We start from the raw sequence: 22,951 nt of genomic DNA on the forward strand, positions 1-22,951 counted from the left end.
CACCCGCAACCCCCACGGCCCCGGGCAGGAGATACTGCAGCACTGAGTCACGGTTGCTGCTCGGCTCTCAGGTTCACCGCGTTGCTTAATTAGGACATCGCGGCGGAGCTCCGGTGCTGCGCGCAACGGAAGGACTGGACGGGACGGGACGGGGCGGGGGAGCCGGGGGGGGGATCCCACGCAGCGGCAGCAGAACGCGTCGAATCCGCTTCGGATTATTGCCAGCCGCAACCAAACATTTTCCGGAGGAGGGAGGTAAGATGCTTTCCTGCTGACTTTCACTTAGAATGTGTGTGTTCTTGGGGTGGGGCTGCGTGAAAGGGGTGGGGGGGTCTGATGGTATCATGCGTGAGCGCAAATATCCCGCTATGCCTGCACCGTGCGCGTCAGGCTTTTTTTCCTCCCCTTCCCCTCCACCTTTCTTTTTTTCTTTTCATGACTGTGGCGATTACTTCAGTCGTGCGGTAAAAACAAGGTGACGCTCAGGTGATGCGCCGCGGTCGTGGGTGTGCGTCTCAAAACTGTCGTGTCATGTTTTGTGATGATGCGTCACAGTGATGACGCGTCCACGCTCGGCATCGGCGCATCCCTGCTGAACTTTCCACAGAAGACGTGATGTTCCGGCTTGAAAAAGCACTATTTATTCGCAAACCCTCAGCAGATTTACTTTTCATTGACTTTGAATTAGAAAAGAAGGACTGGTTGAAAACATCAACACCTGTTGCTTTCAGTTTGCGGTCAGTTAGTTTATGCTCTCCAGGTGTCTCAATTGACTTGAATAAACATCAGTATATTGTTTATGTTACCTGTAGAGCAAAGTTGATGCATAACAAAAGCTGTTTCTCCTTTCTGTGCTTCATTACAGACCTCAAGGTACCCTTCTAATGTTTGTAAGATAAGTACAATGAAAAGAACCCCGTGGTATCAGTAGCCCACCTCTGGCAAAAGCCATCAAAAAGGCAATATAATTATTATGATCGTTTCACCTTGCCATGAAATTTTGATGTGACTTCATGATTCATTTGAATTTCTGACCATTATTCACTACTTTCCTGACAAGGCCACTGGGTTTAGTAAGTGCAGGCAAGGCATTCCATCCATTGAGTGTTTTGTAGCAGTAAATGGATCAAAGATGTTAAAGCCATTATGATACATATATATTTTAAGACATTTCTATTTTTTCCCATCTGTCTGCTAAGTAATCAACTTTTAAAAATGTTTGTTTTCAGAATGGAGGTCAGCGGATTATATTGATTCATGAAAAGAGGCAGGTTTAGCTGCAGAAGTCATGAAAAACAGGCAGATGTCTTAGAATATTTGCATAGATCTTCAATATCAAAACAAAATGTCACATTGTTTTCCTTTTACAGGCAAGAAATTCTCCAATGGTGTTATGACCATCCCACAGCTTTGCTGGCTGTCACTGAGTAAACACAACATTGAAAATCACATATTTTCTGATTTGCTGCCTTTAACACTCACAGTTCAGAATGCAGCACAGTGAATTAAATACTACATTAGAATAGCTCACAGTCCTTAGCGGCAAATGCCAGGTTGTGGCCCGATATAGCCCTGGAGATCAGATACCAGGCCGGGGAGTTCAAGAGAGACATGCGGGTCAGGGTGATGTCAGTAATATCTTTCCACTGCAGGAGCATGTGTGCTTTCTCAGCTGTCGGTCAGGGTCTGGGGTCTTAATGTGGCAGACGCTGTGTCCCACCTGTCAGTTTTAACAGACCTACATTGAAGGCTGCTCAAACGTCTGCCTTACACAGCTGCTACGAAATTCGAGGAAGATGAATTCAATGTACATTCTGCGGTACTTCGTGGTCTTTGTGCCATGTTTAATGCACATCTAGGGTGAATTTTTTGAACTTAATTGGCTCCCATTTCATTTCTGTCACAGAATGAATATATTAAGTGTATGAAAGCCAAGAGAGTCACATATTTTTGGCCTAGTCATTGCATTGCCACGGAGACTTTGGCAGACCAACAATAAAATCAGTGCAAACGCTGACTACGGCCCACAGTGTTAAAAGCTTTCAATTGTAGCACTTTGCTGAGAGAGACAATCTATTTAACAAATGTCTTGTTAAAAAAATCCAAAGAAATAAAGTGGACTTTTCTCTCGGTCATATTTATTCAACTCTCCGGATTCAGGTCTGCATCATCGTGGCTTAAAGTGCTGTTGTGACCCAGAGAGCAGAGATAGCTGCTGAGAGCCACAACAGGCATCTGGCATCACTGAGAGAATTCTCCAGAAAGGTGATGAGACAATGTCATGTTTGCTGCTCACATCCCATAATTACCAGACATAATTTACAAAGATTACAGTCTGGGAGCACAATCCACTTGACATTGCCACTGTATTTAATCTTGCCTTTTTAATGGATTGTTTTGTAACTCAAATAAACCATATTTTGCACTTCTCACCTAACAGTGTGTTGGACTCATGGGTAGAGGGTGTCAGATTGCAAGGGGTTTGTAACCCAGCAATAGTTTGCAAACAGATCCCCAGCATAAACTTGTGGTTTGTTGGATTGAATTCCTCTCTGTTAACCGATAAATACCGGTAATCTTAATTGTGCCATGTTGATGGATATGGTCCATGCAGTCATCTCAAAAATATTTCTGGGATGTTCAGTTACAATCATGTACTTATTTACATCTCAGCAGTAATTTCTGTCTGCACATTTCAACGTAACCGTACCGTAGGATCTTATATCCTATATACCAGTATAGTTCATTCTAGTTCCTCTTCTGGTTCATGGGAACAAGTGGAACTTTTCTCGAGTTTATTTACTTGCTTGGGCACAAGAGGATCAGCGCAGTCGAAAGTACCTGTCACATGGAATTTATGACGTATTCATATATGTCTCACAACAATTTTTGTATTGTATTAAGAATAATGCCTGTAAGATTGCAAAATATAGAATTCATCAAAGAAGAAGTCAACTTGATTTCATGTAGTGTGACATAATGCAAGCTAAAGATCTGGAGAGGGTTATAAATAATGCTATGCTGTAAAGAGTTGTTTTAACTTTAACTTTATCACTGGCATGTTTCGGCTCATTTGTGTTACTTGCGTGTTAGAGTCCGTTTACAGGACATATTTGACTAGCGGTTGTTTATACGTCCCACCAAAGTCTGTTTCACTGCTGGATTGATGCCAGCAGCTGTTAGCCTTTCACCCTGAGTCAATGGACAGCTGATTGCCAATAAGATGAAGAGCAGCACATTTGTTTAGTTCTGCCTTGAGAGCCAAGACATTTCCTGGCCCTGTTTTCCCCAGACTGAAAAATTAAAGCATTTCATTTTCTCTTCTTTCAGTAGAGAGTTGCTCAGGTCTATTTCATTCAGACATGTCAAACTCAAGGCCCGTCAGCCACATCTGCCCTATGTCTGTTATTATTGTTATTGTTATAATACTACAAATCCCACAAAGCACTGCACTTGTTGCCACTGTTGGAACACCTGTGTGTCTGTCTTGTGGGGCCAAAGTGACATTTAGTCAAGAATATAACCTTTGACGGCACTACAAAAACCTGGATGCACAGCAGGAGCTAAAGAAGGTAGCAGAGCTCAATGTCTAGGCGGGATATGACTGATAAAACAAAATCTCAAAGTGAGGCTGCTATGAAACCTACTTTCATATATTTGCAAAGGTGATTGCCAAACCAGTTCGGCCGTTCAATAAGGATCCACAATCAGGACAATCGGAAGCGCTGCACACGATTGAAGTAATCTGTAAGCGAGTGTTTTTATTTGCAAGCCTAAGCCAAAATACTGATTTGATGTTTTTAGGTCGGGTGAAGACTAATTTGTTGAACCTTGCAAGTCATCTTACAAAGCTGATGATAAGATGTGTTGCTTTACCAGGGCTGAAACCTGCCTGAAAATTTCCTTAAACCTCAATAAACAATTTTGTTTTTAGGTTTCTCATCATGGAAGGTTTAGTGGAGCGTCTAGAGCGAGCTGTGACCCGCCTGGAGAAGCTATCTGTCACGACGTCCGGTGGCCTCTCTAATGGAGACTGTGTCAACGGAATCAATGGAGGCAAGTTTGTGCTTTAATAAAACTTGGCTCATAGATTTGGGAGGCTATAAGAAAACAGCTTGATTTTATAGTAGAGTGTTTATATCGCATTTAAATAGAGTGATTATCCCATGGGTTTTCAGGTCTGTCGCAATGTGTGGAGGCTTTTGATGGATTACTGAGAGGTCCAGTGACAGATTACCTGAACAACAGCCGAGCCATAGGCAGGGAAGTGGAGAAACACGTAAGCACTCAAGCAAGCACAAATCCACGAGAAGTAATCCTCTTTAGTGATGCACATCTGTTCACACACCTTTAATGTGATTATGTGATTATAGATGCTGTCAAAATCGTGAATTTCAGTGTAGGTATATATTTTTTGGCAGGGAAACTCAAGTAGCTGAAATATTCATTTGTTTTTTATTATTCATTTTATTTTATGTTGGTGCAGACCGACATAAAATCAAATTCTTGGATCGGTGTTTTCACGAGATACATTTGCCATCAATAAATGTTCCTTTGTGGTGCTGTGAAACAACATTTGGATTTTATTGTCATTTAGACAATTTAAAAAAATTGGCATTGTTGACAAAACACAAGCACTCGAATTTAAATAGCACAAATCCAAATCCTGATAACTTTTTAAAGCCATACAACTCATCAGCAATACACTATTTTACTATGCCATGATGTTTCACTACAGATCCACAACGTGGAATGGATTACCCCTCAAGAAAAGTTTTTTTTTTCTTTGATTTAAAAAGGGTCTGGGAAATTCAGTCCTAGGATTTGCTTTTAGTAACTTGCCACTCAACTTTTAATTTCTTTATAGAGTTTTATAAATGGATTACAAAATTCACCCCTCCCCCTTAAAAGATACAGATAAAGTCTTAAATTAACACTCTTAAATAAAAGGAGCTGTCCTAAATTTACACAGCATACTGAAAGTAATTTGTTAAATATGTATAGCTGTTTTTGTTATTGTTTTCACACAACCAACAAAATGTCATTCGACAAAACATATTCATGAAGAGTCGTTCGGTAGATTCTGACAGTGTTGATGAGAGATCACTTATTTGAAGATGCCATCTTTCCCGATCCTGTGGTAAGCAACTGCAACCAGGTGAGATATGTATGGTGGGACGTTTATACTCCTGTCAGTGTTCCTGACCAAGCTCTCGTAATTTCCCCCCAAAAAGATTTTCTCCAAATATTACCAATAGTACTGGCTTATCTCCCCGATGTTAGTGCCGTAGTTGTTTATCAATGAGAAATTCCAGCTGGTTACAAAACTACTTGATGGGATGAGATGGAAAAAGTCATATCAGTTGCATAACAGACATAAAAGATGGCAACCAGCATTTAATTAGATGATGAAGATTTTCTGATTTTCTGAGAAATGATGAAATAAAAGAAAAGAGGATTCCTAGCATGTGCACCTTCAATACCAAATTTGGAATTTTAAACTGCTACTGTCTTTAACCTGTGAAAGGAAGTTTCTGTAATATTGTCCCAGAGGAGCAATATGTGCTGTCTGTTTTCACAGAGCACCTTTCCTTTTCGTCATAATACTTACAGGACGTTTAAGTGTGTTTGTAGTATAATAGCTGTTATGTTCTTGGAAAAGGACGGGGAGTGCAGCTAAACAGAGGAGTAAGTGCCATCAGAACAAAATAGAGCAAGAAGTACAGAATGCATGCTTGTATTTCTTTTTGCAGCTTGAAAAAAAGATCCCTCTCAATCTTCCGTTGCTGAATAGAGTTAGGAGGGGGGGGGGAGTACACAGGGAGGGCCAGAGGTACTTATTTTAAAATCGGTTAGTGCCTTTTATGGGCAAAGCCTCCCTGGAGGTTCCCTTGGCTGCAACTGGAGGTCTCCTTCCAAACACTCACAGGACAGGGTGATTGGGAATAACCCAAGCTCTGAGTGTGTGTGTGTGTGTGTGTGTGTGTGTGTGTGTGTGTGTGTGTGTGTGTGTGTGTCGGGGGGGGGGGTCTGTTTTGTTACCTCTTGGGGACCATTTCTTGTGCAGACACTGACCTTGTCTGGACCTGGAGTCAAAATGGGGACATTCTACATTATGTGGCTAAGTGGGATTTCTGAGGTCCTGTGACTGGACTAGTATGGCGCTTGGGGCAAAATAGTTCATTACCCCTTCTCCTCAGAGACACTTACACCTTGCGTTGTGGCTGAGGCCATCATCATCTGTCTATGTGACCAGGTGAATAAGTCAAATGTTCAAGACTGCCGTAGCACAGGCATGACAAAGGTGATTAAGTGCTGTATTTATGAATTCCACTTACCATTTGCATTAAGCTTTCCATAACAAGAAGAGGTGAGTTTGCTGTCCTAATATGGGTTATTGAGCAAATCTGTTGTTCCAGTGATATTGAGCCATTAAATGTTCTTTCCATTAAATTATTGATTAAAAATATGGGCATTTATCATTGCATTAACCCCCAACAATCTGCTCCTATATGATCATCAGGCAGAGATGGTGAGCAGCGCCCTGCAGACTCAAAGGACTTTCCTGAAAATGGTGGCTACATACCAGGAGCCTGCAAAGGTATGATAAAAATGTGATAGCGGTGTCATTGGTTTTGACCACGGAAGAAATAAGTAGATATTATACAAAGTCGCTGATTTACTGTTAGGTAACCATCTCGGCTTTAATAAGCTATGGTCCCACTGTGCGATGTCTGCATGGATGCTGAGGACTTATCCAGTCAGGATGCCATCGCATTGCTTATGTATTTTCATGTTTGCACAGTTTTTAACTGAGTAAGGCAGGATTTTTCCTGAGATGTCGACTGAAATTCTGGTTCATCATTTCAGGACCATAATGACTATTACCTCCATTCTATTATGGTCAGACGCTCTGCTAAACTCAAGGATAGGTATCACCATTAAAAGTCTGGTCTTGTATATCACTACTCCATATGGCATTGCATTGCACTAATTTCTGCAGGTTGATGTTCATGGCGATCAGTTGAATTAAGCAAACATTTTTGAGAGCAGTTCTTCTCTCTGGACAGAATGATGCTCAGTCCACTCTTCAAACAAATGGTGCAAAAAATATAACCTCGTTGGCAGAAGAGATAAACAAGTCTATTATGTTTTCTTGTTTCTGTTGCTCCTGTAATATATTCATCAATTTATCTAATTCAGCACAAACTTAAAAGGGTGTCTATGCTAACTTTTTTGTGGTTTGAAGAAATAACATCAGCAATAGCAGTGAAATTTAACAGTGCAGGTATGTTTAAAGGAAATGAATAAAAAGCAAATGATCTCTGGCATGAAAATTTTGACAATTTTGGTACAAACCCCACCTTAAAAATGTGTAGCTATAATGTACCCAAGCTGATGGATGTGAAACTTGCATTTTGGCCATAAAACACAGATTTTAAAGTAAACCTATTGTTTCCATAGGATAAAAAGCAATGCATGATAATTTTAGGGAATTTTGTGTGCAGTCTTAATGTTTAACTATGAAAAATATCAAGGTAGTCCAGTGCCAGTTGCAATGCTAAAGTCCTCTTTAGCCTCTGGTTCTGCAGAGGTTGAGGCTAGGTACAATTACTGGTTCAGGGTTCTGCCCAAATCTCACTGGTTTAGGTTCGGCACAAATATGAGTGAGATGGAGGTTTGTGAGAGTTGTGAGATCAGGACCAACAAATAGCAGATTCTTTTATAGCAGACTCCAGCCTTCACAGACACGATCACATATTGCAGTTACAAAATTCTGTGGGTTTTCCAGCCATTGTTGTTGCACTGCTTTTCTCATAAACGTATGCAAATTATTTTGTTTGACTAGATTGAACTGGACCAAAACTATGCTCCGTATCTTTAATAATTACTGTCACACCTACACCGCACATCTCCATCTCCCTTGCTTCTATTTCGACCCAAGATATGACATTGTTATTAGCCAAAATTAATATATGCAATTGAAGTCATCAGATAGAAATCCAACCCAAGGACTGATGTTTAATCACAGCCTGAAAGAGACATCATTTCTGTCTCTTTTGTCTCCTGCCCTCCTGTGTTTCCCATCGGGCTAGGCTGTTCACAGAGGGATTATGCCACTGTTCAACTAAGAAAACGCTACTGCAACACATTCCCTGCATGTTCACGTATAGAGAAGGGGGAGGGACGGGGACGGGGGGGGTTCCAATATGATATCACCCCATTGGATCTCTTTGTGTGTGTCAGTGTGAGAGTGTGAGAGAGCACTGTGTGCGTGTGTGTCTGTGTGTGTTAGAGTCCACAGAGCCAGCCAGGAAGTACTTATTCCCTGTCTGTCAGGTCATTGGTTTAGAGGCATGAAAATGAGGATGAAATAATGGTCAGAATTTCAAACAAAGAAAAAGTGGTCGTTTCAAGGCGTGTGATCTATGAAAAATATCAGGGAAGAGATGATTTAGAGTTAGCTTTGATCTATAGCCAAAAGGGTGAAACACAGTATGCAAGGATTTGTAGCAGAGGAGATTGTTGACTTCCTTTTTAAGATTCTGTCATATTTTCAACATGTTCATTCCAACAGAGAATATAGTCTGCCCCTTTATGCCTCTGGAAGGGCATAAAGGGGCGGCGTGGCACAGGAGGTGGCAATTGTCTTAGGAACCCAACATTCCTGGTTCAATTCCCGGCTCCTCCTAGTGTGTCGAAATGTTGTTGAGCAAGGCACTGAACCCCGAACTGCTCCCCTGGTGCCGGTCAATGGCATGCCTACTGCTCATGGTTCGTCCATGATGGGTTAATCACAGAGAATGAATTAATATAAATAAAAGATAGATCATTATTATAAATTATAGCTCCCAAGATCACTGGGATGTGCAAACCCCGCCACCACAGTAAGGTGGCAGCTCACAGAGGGGAGGCTATTTTGGGTAACACCCATGTCTAACCATGTTGTATAAATTCAATATTTTTATAAAGATGAAAATAACTTCAATCCAAAGAATCCAAAAGTCCAAAACAACTGCTTCTGGGTTCAACGTGGGCAGCAAAATAAGAAATTTCTAGACTGTAAATATAACAAACACTTTTAAACTTGAATCAATTCATTTTAAGGTCCGTTAAAATGTTAGTGTTAAACCTGAAAGCTTTACAAGTTTTACGTGCAGCACTGTATTTTTTAACAGATCTGTCATGCAGGTATCACAATTATATATTGAAAAAAATGCCAGAAGAAAAGCTCAGTAAGTGTGACAGATATTCATCAGCATTAGTTGCCTCTTTGTCTTGTACTTATTTATCTTAACTTCAGTGCTTATCTCTACTCTTACTGCCAAAGTCAATTCTCAACCATCAAACTGGCCTAAATGTCCTCTTCATCCTCAAATGTCCAACTTATGACGGTTACTAAAACTAAACATACACTGATAACAATTCCTTTAAAAAATATCACTAATTCACAATACAATGAGTACAGGGGACCCCCCCATACACACACACACACATACACACACACACACACACACACACATACACACGCACCTTTCAAACTTCTGGCCTTTCTCTCCAGAGTTCTGTTGTGGTCCCTGACTTTTTATGGGCATGTTCTATATTTGAGCCTGTGGTTAGTGTGTGTGTGTGCAGGCGCACTCACACATGCATGTGTTTGCGTATTTGTGCAGACGTGTGTGTGTGTGCGTGCGTGCGTTTGAGAGAGAGAGAAAGAGAGCACAAGAGAGTATCTGTCTCATGTGACTGAGTTAGTCGGTTAGCTTGTTGTGTGTGATAATGCGTGTTTTTCTGTCTTGCCGGCTCTGGTTGTTCACACAGGTTAAAAAAAACCCTCCCACAGCTGCTCTCCTATTGTCGCCCTCCACTCTATCTTTGATCCAGTGCTTGTATAGGAAGTTAAGGCTCGGACGCCATACTGTTGTAATACACTGAGCTCATTTGCTGCCATTCGTATAATGTGATCCGACGCTTTTGATCCCTCTGTCGGCTCATTCTCTGTCCGTCTGAATTCAACAATTATACCTGCAATATTTTTGCCTCAACTGATTTTTCAACAACAGATCCAATTTTTCTTTTTCTAAAGGAGTGAATTGCCCTATAATGACTTTTTTGGGTCCTCCATTTTGCGGGCTAATTTTGAGAAGATGTAACAACAATTTTATGCATGCAGTGATTGTTACTGTTGATTAAGTGATTCCACTGAAACATTGCACTCCATTTATGGCAACATGCTAATTTTCTGACTTTCAGAGGGTTCACTGAGGACCCTTTGAGACTATGCACATTCAGTATTTATTTAGGTATTCATACTCTCGTAAGTTAACATTCTGCTGCAAGAGTAAATTCTGCAAGAGTTAATTCAGTAATTTAGCAATGTGCTCTTAAAAATTGGCAATGGTGAGATGATTGTTTTCTTACTGGCTTTGGACAAAATATTACCCAAAGAGCTGCGGGCTAACATGAATTTTGATGTTTGATTTTCTTTCAAAATAAATAATGACTTCACTCTTTCATACGAAAGCTCAATGTGGCTTAAGACAGCTCAGACACCTTCTTTGCTTTCACAATCAAGAAGAGAAGCAGCTATATACATTGTTTTTGGCTTTGACATACACCTGGGATTTTTATATTTTTGTTCTCACAAGAGCTTTGGGACAACATTTCAAAAAATGTTAGTATGTTCTAACCAGGCAAATTTAATTAATTTTAATGGAGTCTGTTTTCTGTTCTGATGTGACGCCAACACATAAATGAACCACAATTTTGACCAATTACAGCACATGTGGGATTACAGTCCCATTATAGAGTTTATGCCAATGTATCACATGCCTGTGAGGACTGAGCATGAGGAGATGTAATAATGCAACAACTCCTCAATAACCAAGCCAAATCCCCCATTGTCACATGATTATTAAAGTAAAGGACCTCATGAAGCTTCAGGAAAAGCTGAAAGGTGAGGACAATGAACAGTTGCGATAAGGTTTTAGATGGTGTCCTTGTGAATATTGAACAGAAAAAAAGTGGTACACAAAAATAGGGTTGCCAATGGGTGAAGCCAGCACTTCATAGCTACTCTCAGATCTTAGCTTGATTCAGTGAGGGAAAAAATGCTGTTGGAGAAACAAATAATAGAGTTTTTGTCCTTTAGCCTAAAGAGATCATGTGCATCTTATTTAGAGAAGAATTTGTACGAAAGTACTATACCTCTGTTATAATTGCTCCTTTGCATGCAAGCATTAGATAAGCATGTATGTACCTGTACTCAATTACATCATGTGAAAAAAATTACAAGTCATGCTGATATTCTTATGCACATTTGCACATATGCACAAAGCATAACTAATTGATGCAGGGTCCAGTGTATTTTTTTCTAAAATTTTTAAGCTTATAGAGGTTATATCGTAACAGTCATTTTCATATCAGCAACATCAGCAGAATAAACTCAGCAGGGCACTTTTTAAAATGTGGTTCTCCCTTATCAGCTGAGAAATTAAATCATTATGGCTTGTCATTGGATATTTTAAATCGCCATTGCTTCACTGGAGATCAGAAATGAAAAAGCTGTGGTAGCAGTTCACCAAGGAAACATTGTGTTCTTGAATCTATGTGTGTGATAGGTAAACTGTAAACACTGGAGGAGCGGTATGCCTTACAAGGCCAGGGGGATCTCCCCATGAACCGTGGAATGTTTATAGGAAGGGGGAGCTGGGAGACCAACTATACTGTAGCTCAGATCTGGAAGTTCCAATGGAAAAAAGCTTCAGCTAATAAAATTAGTTTCTGTTTTAGGAATTACTGGCTGCCATAGAGAGCATGCTGGGTACCGGTGGGCATTGGAACGGCTCCCGGGCTGCCAAATCAAAACTATCTAAAACATGTCGGCTGTATAAAATGCCTTCAGGGCTGATTTGATTTAATGTTATAGTATTCAGCATTTACACATTAAAATGTTTAAAAAGAAGCGGACCTATGCTAAACTGTATATGTTGTGGAGATGTGGGCTTATTTTATCTTAACTATTCCTAACATTCAAGACACTGGAGAAGGGTTTATTTGGACACCTGTCAGTAGCGTCATTTCACTTTTAAACCTCCTTGTTGCTATGGCAGAGCAGTTTCATCTGTCATACAGCACATTTTTAGCTTGACATTTTTTACAGCATTATGGTGGAAACCCACTTTATTGAAAGCATTCTTCAAATGCAATTAGAAGGCTTTTTCATAATAATGCTTTCCAAAAAGTAGCCAAAACTCAAGACTTGAAAACGGGATTGACCTGACAAATGTGTGATAACGTCTTTTTCTCATCGTGATACTTATACAGTTATGTCATTATCATCACAATTCCAAAGTTATTTTAAGCCTGACTGTCTAGACCAGGCATAACAGTACTCTGTTAATTCTTGAATTAATTCTGAACTTCACATATACCCTCATACAGTGTATTGGTATATAACTTGTATTATTAAATTGGTCCATTGGAGACATTAGCAACAATCTCTTGTAAATCTAATGGTATCATAGTAATTGCATTTTTCATGGGATATTATTTAAATGTCATTTGATTGCCTTATATAATGCAAAGTTGTGACGAAGCTATTATTTTGCACATTCCACATAAGCTACTATGTAGTCAACTCCAATATTAAGAAGGAAAATATCAAGTGAGTAACACATCTGAAACTTGGGATATCAAGTTCCAAACAAGTGTAATTTATTGGCAAAATGATAAATTTGTTGTAAAAAAAATATACTATTTTTATCAGTTTGTAATCACGTGACCTACTCAGCCTGTTGCCTAAGTGACCAGGTCTTTGATAAGTGGTGGGACAGTAATGGTGATGATAACAGTATAACAAACAAAATTAACCTGCAGATGAAATGTATACAGGTCAACAACTCCAGTACAAAGAAAATACTCTCGGACAACATCTCCACAAATCCTGGACGATTAAAACAGTGAAAATGCGATGAAATTCAATAAATTATGTAAATCAAGGCGATTCCCCTCTGCTTTTCATGACAGTTTTTTTAAGCTTTTGTACTCTCAAAGACTGTCATTGTTGGGTTGTAAGTGTATTATGTTATGTCGAGTCTAAAATCATCAAATTTTAATTTGACTTTTACTCAACTCCAGGTCATGAAACTGAAGTACACACCCCTGGTAAAATGAGGAAAATGTGACAACACATATTATGGGTAACACTTATTTGTTCAAGGCCACAAATTCACCCTGAGTCACATCTGGTTCATCAGCAGAAAAGAACATAACTTCCACTATTACATCTTACTTAACAGAAAATTGTGTTCTCCAATATAATTTTAATGAGAAACCCCAAATGACAGAAAGGAAAGATCATTTGAATGATTATGAGACTCATTCTCTTCACTCTCAAATGCAAAAAATCTTCTTGCTAACTCATCTCTTTATTTCTACTGTGACTGTTCCCTTATGCTGTCCTTATTTATCCTGCAGATGGAGCTTCAGGACCTACTGAAGCCAATGTCTGATCACATCCAGGAGATCCAGAATTTCCGGGAGCGAAACCGTGGCAGCACCCTCTTCAACCACCTGTCGGCTGTCAGTGAAAGCATTCCCGCCCTTGGCTGGGTGGCGGTGGTGAGACCGGACAACACAAACACATAAGCACAAAACAAAGCAAGGGAGATGACTCCTCAAATAGTGCATTCCTAGAGCCATGTTTATTTCTAACATGAACTGACTGACATAACTGATGGTGACTGGCTTGGTATTGGTGAACCCATTGGAAAGAGAATGAGAGTGAATGGCCAGTGGGGCAATTGGATGTAAAAATGTAAATGAAAGTGGGATTGGCTGGTTTTCCTGGTAAGCAGACTTTTTTCTGCCATGAAAAGTAGAAGCTTAATCATATAAATTTCAATGAAAATATTTGTGATTCGTACTTTTGAATATACGGCATATTTTGAATCAAAGAAAATTGTGTGCGCCTTGTTCTTCCACTATGACATGCGGTTGAAGTATGCCACTTCAAGGTTATTTGCATTTTACCTTTAAATGAGAGCAGGTGCCATATTTATTTTTGATCTCACATCTCTTCAATCTCTCTTTTCCCAATAAAAATTCCCCATCAGACACAGAAACCAGGTCCCTATGTAAAGGAGATGAATGATGCTGCCACGTTTTACACCAACAGAGTGTTGAAGGATTACAAGGAAAGGTAAATCAACATTTGTGAAAGTTAAAAAAAAGATTATCAACATTTTTGCATTTATTATGGTCGGTGTGAATATTTACAGAAAAGATGCCCGGTCACAGCTCTTCAGCAGACAGCACTGTTTAGGTGTGCTACCTTATCTACTGCAGACTGAACCACTTAATTTTCCAAACAAAGGCTGCCCCTCTCCTTTCAGATCTATTCTGTGTAGATGTAAAACTGAACCATAAAATAGGAGGAACTCTAATCAAATATATATGTTTGTTTTAAAGCACTTTTGCTCTTACAAATGGACAACTTACTAGTAAAAGGAAGATGTACATAATGTGTTCAGTAAAAAGAAAAAGGCGTTTATTGTTCTGTGTTTCTTATTTCTGCTGTACTGAATTCACAGAATGGTGACCTCAGCATGGGCTGTCAAGTGTCTATTTGTGTTGTACATAGGCAAATCCTTCTTTGCAATCCTCAATACTATTACAGATAGTTAAAAAAACAAAACAAAAGTTAAACAGAGAAATGCTTAGAGGTATTTTCCTCAGCAGCTAACATTTGCAACCTCTGCAGCTTTATAGCACTTGCTGTTCTATTAAAATCCTTTATCTGGCCACGCAATATTTCCTTTAAATGGACATTGAGCTTTTCTTCATTTTCTTCAAAAATAGTGACTGATAACCTTTATTTGATGATAACTTAAATCGCTATGTTTGATTTGGCGCAGATGGACTAAGTTGAAGTTAGAACATTTCATCAAAAGTGGATTGTTTATTTCATATATTTCTCAAGAAAGTAAAATGTTTAAAAACATTTACTTAGGCTTTTGGTGGGTGAGAAGCTAATTGATTGCTTTCACTGTGTGAATGTGGTCACAAACTGAACGGATGAACTGATTATCAAAAAAAGGATTTGCTGTCCTTTAATTTAAGCAATGATTAAATAAATAAAAAGAAATAAAAGGAATGATTTGCTGTATTTAAGGCATTTATTGCAGATACTCAAAAGCCTCTTTATCTTAAGAGAAGTATTTTGGATATCTCAGTAAACAAAAAACGACGGAAATATCAGTATATTTGCTTTTCAATTCATAGATGTAGTTTGGTTGGACTTCATTCTATATGCTGGATTCAGGCAGTTTCAGAGAAACTATCAGCTGCTATAGCAACTATAGCAAAGTACTACCTCATCAAACTTCTTTGTTCTCTTTTTCAATCCTCCTCTACCCCCCTCATTTTTCTCTCAATCTTCTCCTTTCTGTCATATCTTCTAATTGAAAAACCTCTTTTCTCTCCCAGCGACAAACGCCACGTGGACTGGGTGCGTTCATACCTGTCAATTTGGAATGACATGCAGTCGTTCATCAAACAGCACCACACCACCGGACTGGTCTGGAGCAGAAGTGTGAGTGTAACACAGGCACACACATTGTGCGTCACATGGAAATATCGTCGGTGACAGTGCTAATTGGAACCTTCGTCACATTAAATCCAGCCGATTGTAAAAATAAAAATGTAAATCTCTGGCATCCTTTGCTTGAAAGCAAGAAATCCCCTCTGTATTTGTTTACTATCTTGGCAGAGTTTCCACTTAGTTTCCATTCGCAGGCCTCGGTTTTTATATCAGAGCTCAAATTAACTCCTCCATTTGTGTACACTTCCATTTTTAGTTATGGAGCAGCCACAGCAAAAAATAAATAAAAATACAGCAGGGACCATGAATGAATGACAGAACTTCTGTACTTGTGTTCTCTGATTCATTTTGCAGCTCACAAAGCCCCTATCACTAACTTCTTTTTATGTTTCCTCACCACTAACATTATCTTGATTCTGAGAAATAACAGACCAGACCACAAATCACATTCTGACAAGTACTTTTGCTCCACTTAGCAAAATTCTATTCATTGTATTCATGAAAGCTTGTCTGATAAGCTGAATTTCACCTTTTGAAACTTAGATCATCCATTTATGGTTGAAGGTGACCGCCCAGGTGTACGAGGAGGCAACTAGTATCTAGTCACCCATTTAAATGTTTGCTGTATAATCTTCAAATATACTCTGTAAATAAAATGTAACTAAGCTGTCAGATAATTCACAGTTGTCTGAGTTCGCCACAAAGCCAGACTATCAGTCTCCATGCTAATCGAAGCTAAGCTAAGCTAACTGTCTCCTGGCCGTGTGTTCAAATGAATGATATGAAAGCAAATCAATTTTTGGCAAACCATCAAATGAGTCATTTAAAACCTTAGGCGGAACAAATGCTCAACAAATGTGCTCACATGTGTTTTTCCCACATAGAGAAACTTGAGAGCTTGCAGTAGCTGTGTGTGTCAGCTGTTGCCCCTGCTGTTAGTCAACAGGGCTGAAGTGTGTGTGAGGGACGCAGTGTGTGTGCATACAAGGACGAGAGTGTGTTGTGCTAACAGGTGGTCCTCAGGGTTAACTTGAATGGAGGTTTTCTTTACAGAAGAGCACAGACAAAGGGCCTATATACACACATAACTGCAGGAACGGTACCTTCAATGCAGCAGTCATCTGCTACTCAGACCAGCTATAGTGACATGCTCATACTCCTGTTCCCACTTGACTTCTCAAATATTCACCCCAGCTGTCCAGCTCCTTTAGGCGATTGGTGAACACTCTACAGTTGAATAAAGTCTAGATGTTTTTTTAAATATAGGCCCAGAAAACATAATTTTAAGTTGATTTGCAACTTGTTTTTTAGCAGAGTCCATAAAATCTTTATATCGATAGTTTCATTTAACTACCTTTCCGAAAAAAACTAATCAGCTAGTATCCCATCAGAAAAAGAAAAAAAGCAACTTTCAAGGGTTCAAACGAGATTACGTCCGATATTGTATGATTAAACGATATATGCATGGACTGTACATACAAAATGTATGATCAAATAGCCCATGCACACATTAGATAGACATCAACACACTCAGACGTGTGTTTCTCTGTATGCTTACTAGAGCGGAGAAATATCAAAACAAAAACTAAAAGGAAAGTATTTTAGAAATAAAGCAGGCAAAATATTTCTACAGTATCTAGTGTGAAAGTTTTTAGGTTTGTGTGTGTATTTTTCCTCTTTTGTCCAGAAGTACAGGGACCTTCCACTTGCTGTCGTGCTTCAAACAACAGGTGACACAAGCTCGTCACATCACTTCCCTTCAATTTTCTGTCTCCTAACATCACCATTTACTTTATTTTAGCTGTTGTTTTGTGCAATGCAGCTAAAACCTAAGGAGAAATCCAGATCATTAAACTGCTTGTGCAGAAGTTTTAGATTTGGCGTTTTCATCAGAAACACAAAACGGGCAACCTCGAGAAACGGGCAATCATTTTTATGGACGAAACATTGTTTATAATATAGTTTTTAAGCTATCATTGTCAAAAGAGACGAGAATATAGAAACTTCCTCGAATTTAGAAACTGTGTGGTCAAAGTATTTAATTTGAAATCAACTATCTAATATTACATTTTTTTTTTTTAGTAAATGCAAGCTTGTATTTAATCCAGCCAATCACAGTTAATCTGGAGCTTTATATTCATTTTATAACAAAATGCCTTGAGTATAGTAAAGTAGTAAGAGTCACAAGTCTTTGGCACTGTTATTTTGGGGGTCACAGATTAAAAAATTTTGGACTCTGATCAAAATTCAAGAAAGTATTTAGAAACTTTTATGCGCCCTGAAATACAAGGGGAGTCATGAAAATTTAAAAATGATATGGAAGGAAATGTTACCAATATTTCAATAAATTTTGAAAATATTTTTACTTTATTCTTGTTTTTCCCTGAAACAAATGATGTGCAATAATAATTTCTTGACCACTGTCTTTTGTATTTTATCATTGTTCACCAGAAAACAAGTTAAACTGATCCTTGTGGATTTTCTGTGCGCACGCGCACCAGAGCGTGAAAGTGAGAATGAGAGAAAGAGCATGCGTGTGCCTGTGCGCCATCTTTGCTGAAGTTGGAAGATGACTGACTTCACTTTTTCTAGAAGGGAATAAGCTATTGATTGTAAACACAACAGAATTTAGATGTCTAATGAAAGTCTTGCTTTAGTTTAGAAGTGGACTGTTGCTATGTCCCTGGATAAACAGTGAAACAAACTGAAATCACACTCATTAAGAGACTCTCTGAATGTGAATTTGTTGTGGTCTTTTCACCAGAATTAGTCATCTCCTTTTTGTTATTATCCCTTTACTGCTGTTCAACAGGGAACATCTCTAAGGGACCACCAGGGAAAGATGAATTGAATAAAATTGGAATTTAACCTCTGCCGATGCCTCAGAGTCAGATACACACATGAATTTTTTACACAGACACTGAAATGCACACCATTAAGAAATTGGATTGTCAATTAAAAGTTGGAAGAATACAAACAACCAGCCAAGTAATGAAAGCAATTTTGAACCTTAATGTTTTTTTAAACTTATTCAAACTTTATGATTTTCCAACCATTTATAATTTCAGAGGAAATTAGTGCTTTCCATGCAACTACATTTTTTAACAGCTTTACTTTACAGATGAAGTTGACCTTTAATCATATTTTTGTTTTGATGTTTAAAATGTTTGATTGTCTGAAGGAAATGTATTTTGTATGAAAAGTGTTATATAAAATGTATTAATCTTACATGGGATACACATAATACATAAAATTGAACTACTGAAAATAATGGATTGAAAAGCACACACATAAGGAATTTGCCAGCAATGCACATAAAATTCAGTAAAATCAAAATGTTATAAATGATCAATTGTTAATTGATTTTGATATTTTAAGGTCAGCTATTTCTGTATTCTACTTAAGTACATTTTTAAATCATGATTTTTTTTTGGTTCAAGAATGGGAATACTGTCATTCATATCTCAGGCCCTTATTACTATTCTTCTGAGGTCAAGGCACTTCAATTTTTTAAGCCATCAAAAAATGAACCGAATGTATTTTGAAAAATTCGAAACAGCAAAAGTTTTATGTTTTTTTCATCCAATGTTCAATGGCATCTTGTGAAAATGTGTTGGGCAGAAATATTATTTGCCATAAGCTTCTACCTATTTCTTGTACAATACTCCCCCTAGTGGAAAAGTTGGTTACCACACCTATTATCACAAAACACCTGTCATCTTGTGTTTTCTCTTTTGAAAAGGTCAGCAGCCTCTAAAATGAAATTCTTCTATCTCATATCATATATTATCATCCTACAGGGCCCCATTGCTCCTCCCTCTCTCTTTGAGGTCTCCCCTGCTCCATGTCCTCCCCCTCCTCCTCCTCCTCCCGGCCCCCCTCCAGCCTTCACAGAGGATGACTCCAATCCCCAGGCTGGCGGAGCAGCAGCTCAGCATTCAGCACTGTTTGCTCAGCTTAACCAGGGCCTGGACATCACTAAAGGTGGGTTCCAGAACATTTATCTCCATCACAGTGGATATGGTTGTGAAGGTCTGAGCACTACAATGACATATAGTGAACAGCGGTTTACGCTGTTATCAGGACTGAAATAGCAAATGAGTAAACGGACAATAATTTGCCTTTAAATTCTATCAATTACCCTGAAATAACAAAATATTCCTAATAGTCTCAATAAGAAAGAATACAAATATTTACAGGAAAAACATATTGAGCCTTTTTCAGATCAATTTTAAAAGTAATTTTTTTTAAGGAACCCCTTCATCAGTATTTAAACATGAAATGAACTAAACTATTCCTTATTATGGTTCAAACTTGCTTTTGCTCTCTGCTGTGTGATTTTTCAATCATAAGCAGCCATCACTATGTGCATTGGTGTTGGAAAAAATTCGCCTAATTTTTCCTTGTCTGCCTAGCTCTGTACTGCATTTATCAAATCTGCATAAATTTGATTTCCAAACATTTCTGAATTCATATGTTTTTATTATACCTACCTTTGAAATAGTTTAAACTTGTTTTCAACCCCAAAATAACATGAGATTTGTAAGAATCCTTTGATGAGCCTCATTCCCTCTTTAATTCCTCCCTCTTGACTGCAGGGCTGAAGCATGTCTCAGATAAACAGAAGTCCCACAAGAACCCAGATTTACGCTCCCAATCAACACCAACCAAAAGCAGAAACACCGGGCAGACAAACTCCTCAAGAGCAGCCACCCAGAAAAGACCCTCGTTGCTGGAGCTGGAGGGAAAGAAATGGAGGGTGGTAGGTAAAATATTTACTTAAATAAACCTGCCACTGTTCTTGAAATTGAAACGCCTTTTATAAAACTTTTATTATTTGTATTCAGATTCACTTTCATGTAGTAACTATTTATTCCACATAGAAATGTGACAACAACTTTAAAATTTGGAGTATCTGGAGTAAGTCAGCTTTTTTTTTTTCAGGAAAACTTTGAACAGAAACATGACCTGGTGATCGAGGAAACTGAGCTGAAGCAGGTGGCTTATGTCTTCCGTTGTAATAATTGCACCCTGCAGATCAGAGGAAAAATCAATTCTATCATCATTGGTAAGCTTTACTGACTGCCTGAAGTTTCAAAAACATTGACCAAAGGTCCCTTACTCACTATTGAAATGACTGAATGACTGTGTGTGTGTTTATCTTCAGATGACTGTAATAAATTGGGCCTTGTCTTTGAGAACGTTGTGGGAATTGTAGAGATAATCAACTCCAAATCCATTCAGTTACAGGTGAGTAAAGCATTTATGAAGTCAATGAATACAATACCATTTGTGTTATGACTAGAAGAAACAGCGTAGTCTATGATCACTCTGATCAAATATTATTTATTATCAAGAATAACATGTAAAGTAACTAAAATTTATTGTGATTTAAATGCAGCCACCATCAAACTCTGGAGAGCATATCAGATTAAAAGCTACCATTGTCATGTTTTTACCACATTGCCTCTGAAGCCCTATTTGAATAGGTGGTAATGATTTCATCACTGAAAGGGGTTTGACAAACCAGATATTCAAAGGGGATCATTTACTTTCATAAGGAAAACATTTCAAAAACAATGCCAACCTGCACTTAAAAAAAAAAGAAAAAGAAGTCAAAGAAAAAAATAGGAAGGCATAACCAACATGAACAAATTGCAGCTCCTAAGTCCATGAAGTTGAAATACTTTGTTGTAGTATAGTAACTTTTTTGTGTCTTGTTAACATAATCAGAAATATCTGTTTATGATTCCTGCTCTCTAGGTTTTGGGTACGGTTCCCACCATTTCCATCAACAAAACTGAGGGATGTCAGGTCTACCTAAGCAAGGACTCCTTAAAATGTGACATTGTCAGTGCCAAGAGCTCTGAGATGAACATCTTGGTACCAGAAAATGATGACTATGTGAGTGAAAAAGAGCACAAAAATAATTTACATGGTGACAGCTGTACTAACAATTATCTTGATCTGTTTACAGAAAGAGTTTCCAGTTCCAGAGCAGTTCAAGACTGTTTGGGACGGATCCAGACTGGTGACAGAACCTACTGAGATTGCAGGCTGATTTGATGCTGTTATCCCCTCCACCATCATCCCCTCTGAATGTCAAACATATAAAAAATATATTACTTGTGAGCGCTGCAAAGAGTAACATACTAGTCAGAGCTTTGTTGCTCTGGTTCCTCAAAATAATCTCCTCTCGCACTTTGAAAAAAACACTTGTAATGAAACAGTCAGTCGGCTATCCACACCATATAAAACTTTTTTTTTTAAAACTACTATAGTAAAATAACTCATTTTAGTAGCAAAGTCTGTATATTCTCACACTTAGGTTTCTGTAATGTATAAATAAAGGCATTTATGAGAAGAATATATAACCCAAATTAAGCGTCCTTAAAATACATGCTCTAAATCTTGTTTTATTGCCTGTATCATAACCAAAGTAAAAATACCCACTCAATGTGTATCAGATCCATGTAACATGAAGAGCTGTAGAGCAACTTTACTAATACACAGGGTTGCTTTTTACTAATTTAGTGTGTCTTAGCTGTTCTTTCAATGCAGGTTGTGCATGGAAATCAATTTACACTGGGCTTTGAGGTTATATCAGAAATGCATAATGTTCTAAATTAACTGCTATGGGCTCAAATCAGAGTGGCATGAACACACTTCTTGCTATTATTTCTCTTGGTATTGAGACGAGTAACAAGTTTTAGATTGCCTTAAATAAACAGCTTTCATATTTACAGCTGCCTTTTTTCTCTAACACTTTCTACATGCGTATTTTGTATTATGATAGAGTATGTAGCCATAATCCAGGAGATAGTTTGAACCACTAGTACTTTCCAACACTTATAGTGCACACAAATGTTACTGTGTATCTGTTTTTAAAATAAAATCAAAACACATTTCTTGTTGCTTGTTATTTTTCATGAAGATATGGTTTGTGAGCCATGTAAAACATACTCACTTGACAGTATCATTATACCTTTTTTTTCTCCAAATTAATACCGCTTAAGATACACAATTCAAATGTCCCTTAGAAATCACTTGCTCAGTATGAAAAGTACATTAATTAGATAATGTCAATGTTTTTTCACCTTCGACTTAGCCATTCAAGTGCCAAGTCTTTCACTTGGTAACTGTGTTGTCTTCAATATGCCTAATTTTTGTTCATGTGATTCTAAAGGTATACCGTCAAATTGCTTGTGGCCACTAAAGTTCTCTTGTGACTCTAAAACTAACATGGACAGTATCATCCCAGTTAAGTGTGAATTACTGTTGCACAATTGTGAAATGAAGTCCACAACAGGTGCATGGAGCAGCAGCCTGTTTGTATTTTAAGTGACA

General features: G+C 38.3%; 1 protein-coding gene across 1 annotated transcript; it reads left to right on the top strand.

Moving 5' to 3' along the window:
• Positions 1 to 101: 101 nt before the first annotated feature.
• cap2 (cyclase associated actin cytoskeleton regulatory protein 2) lies at positions 102 to 22,509 on the top strand. Its single transcript, XM_086177714.1, has 13 exons — positions 102 to 255; positions 3,935 to 4,056; positions 4,179 to 4,279; positions 6,524 to 6,601; positions 13,480 to 13,623; positions 14,118 to 14,203; positions 15,490 to 15,595; positions 19,405 to 19,588; positions 20,203 to 20,366; positions 20,549 to 20,672; positions 20,772 to 20,854; positions 21,368 to 21,508; positions 21,582 to 22,509. The coding sequence occupies exons 2-13, from the start codon at positions 3,945 to 3,947 to the stop codon at positions 21,663 to 21,665; spliced, it is 1,407 nt and encodes a 468-aa protein (XP_086033840.1). The 5' UTR covers positions 102 to 255; positions 3,935 to 3,944; the 3' UTR covers positions 21,666 to 22,509.
• The last annotated feature ends 442 nt before the right edge of the window (positions 22,510 to 22,951 follow it).

This window comes from Fistularia commersonii, chromosome 30 (genome assembly GCF_037954325.1).
Source record: "Fistularia commersonii isolate RoL2024-O1a breed Wild chromosome 30, RoL_Fcom_v1.0, whole genome shotgun sequence".
In the NCBI taxonomy this organism is placed as follows: domain Eukaryota; kingdom Metazoa; phylum Chordata; class Actinopteri; order Syngnathiformes; family Fistulariidae; genus Fistularia; species Fistularia commersonii.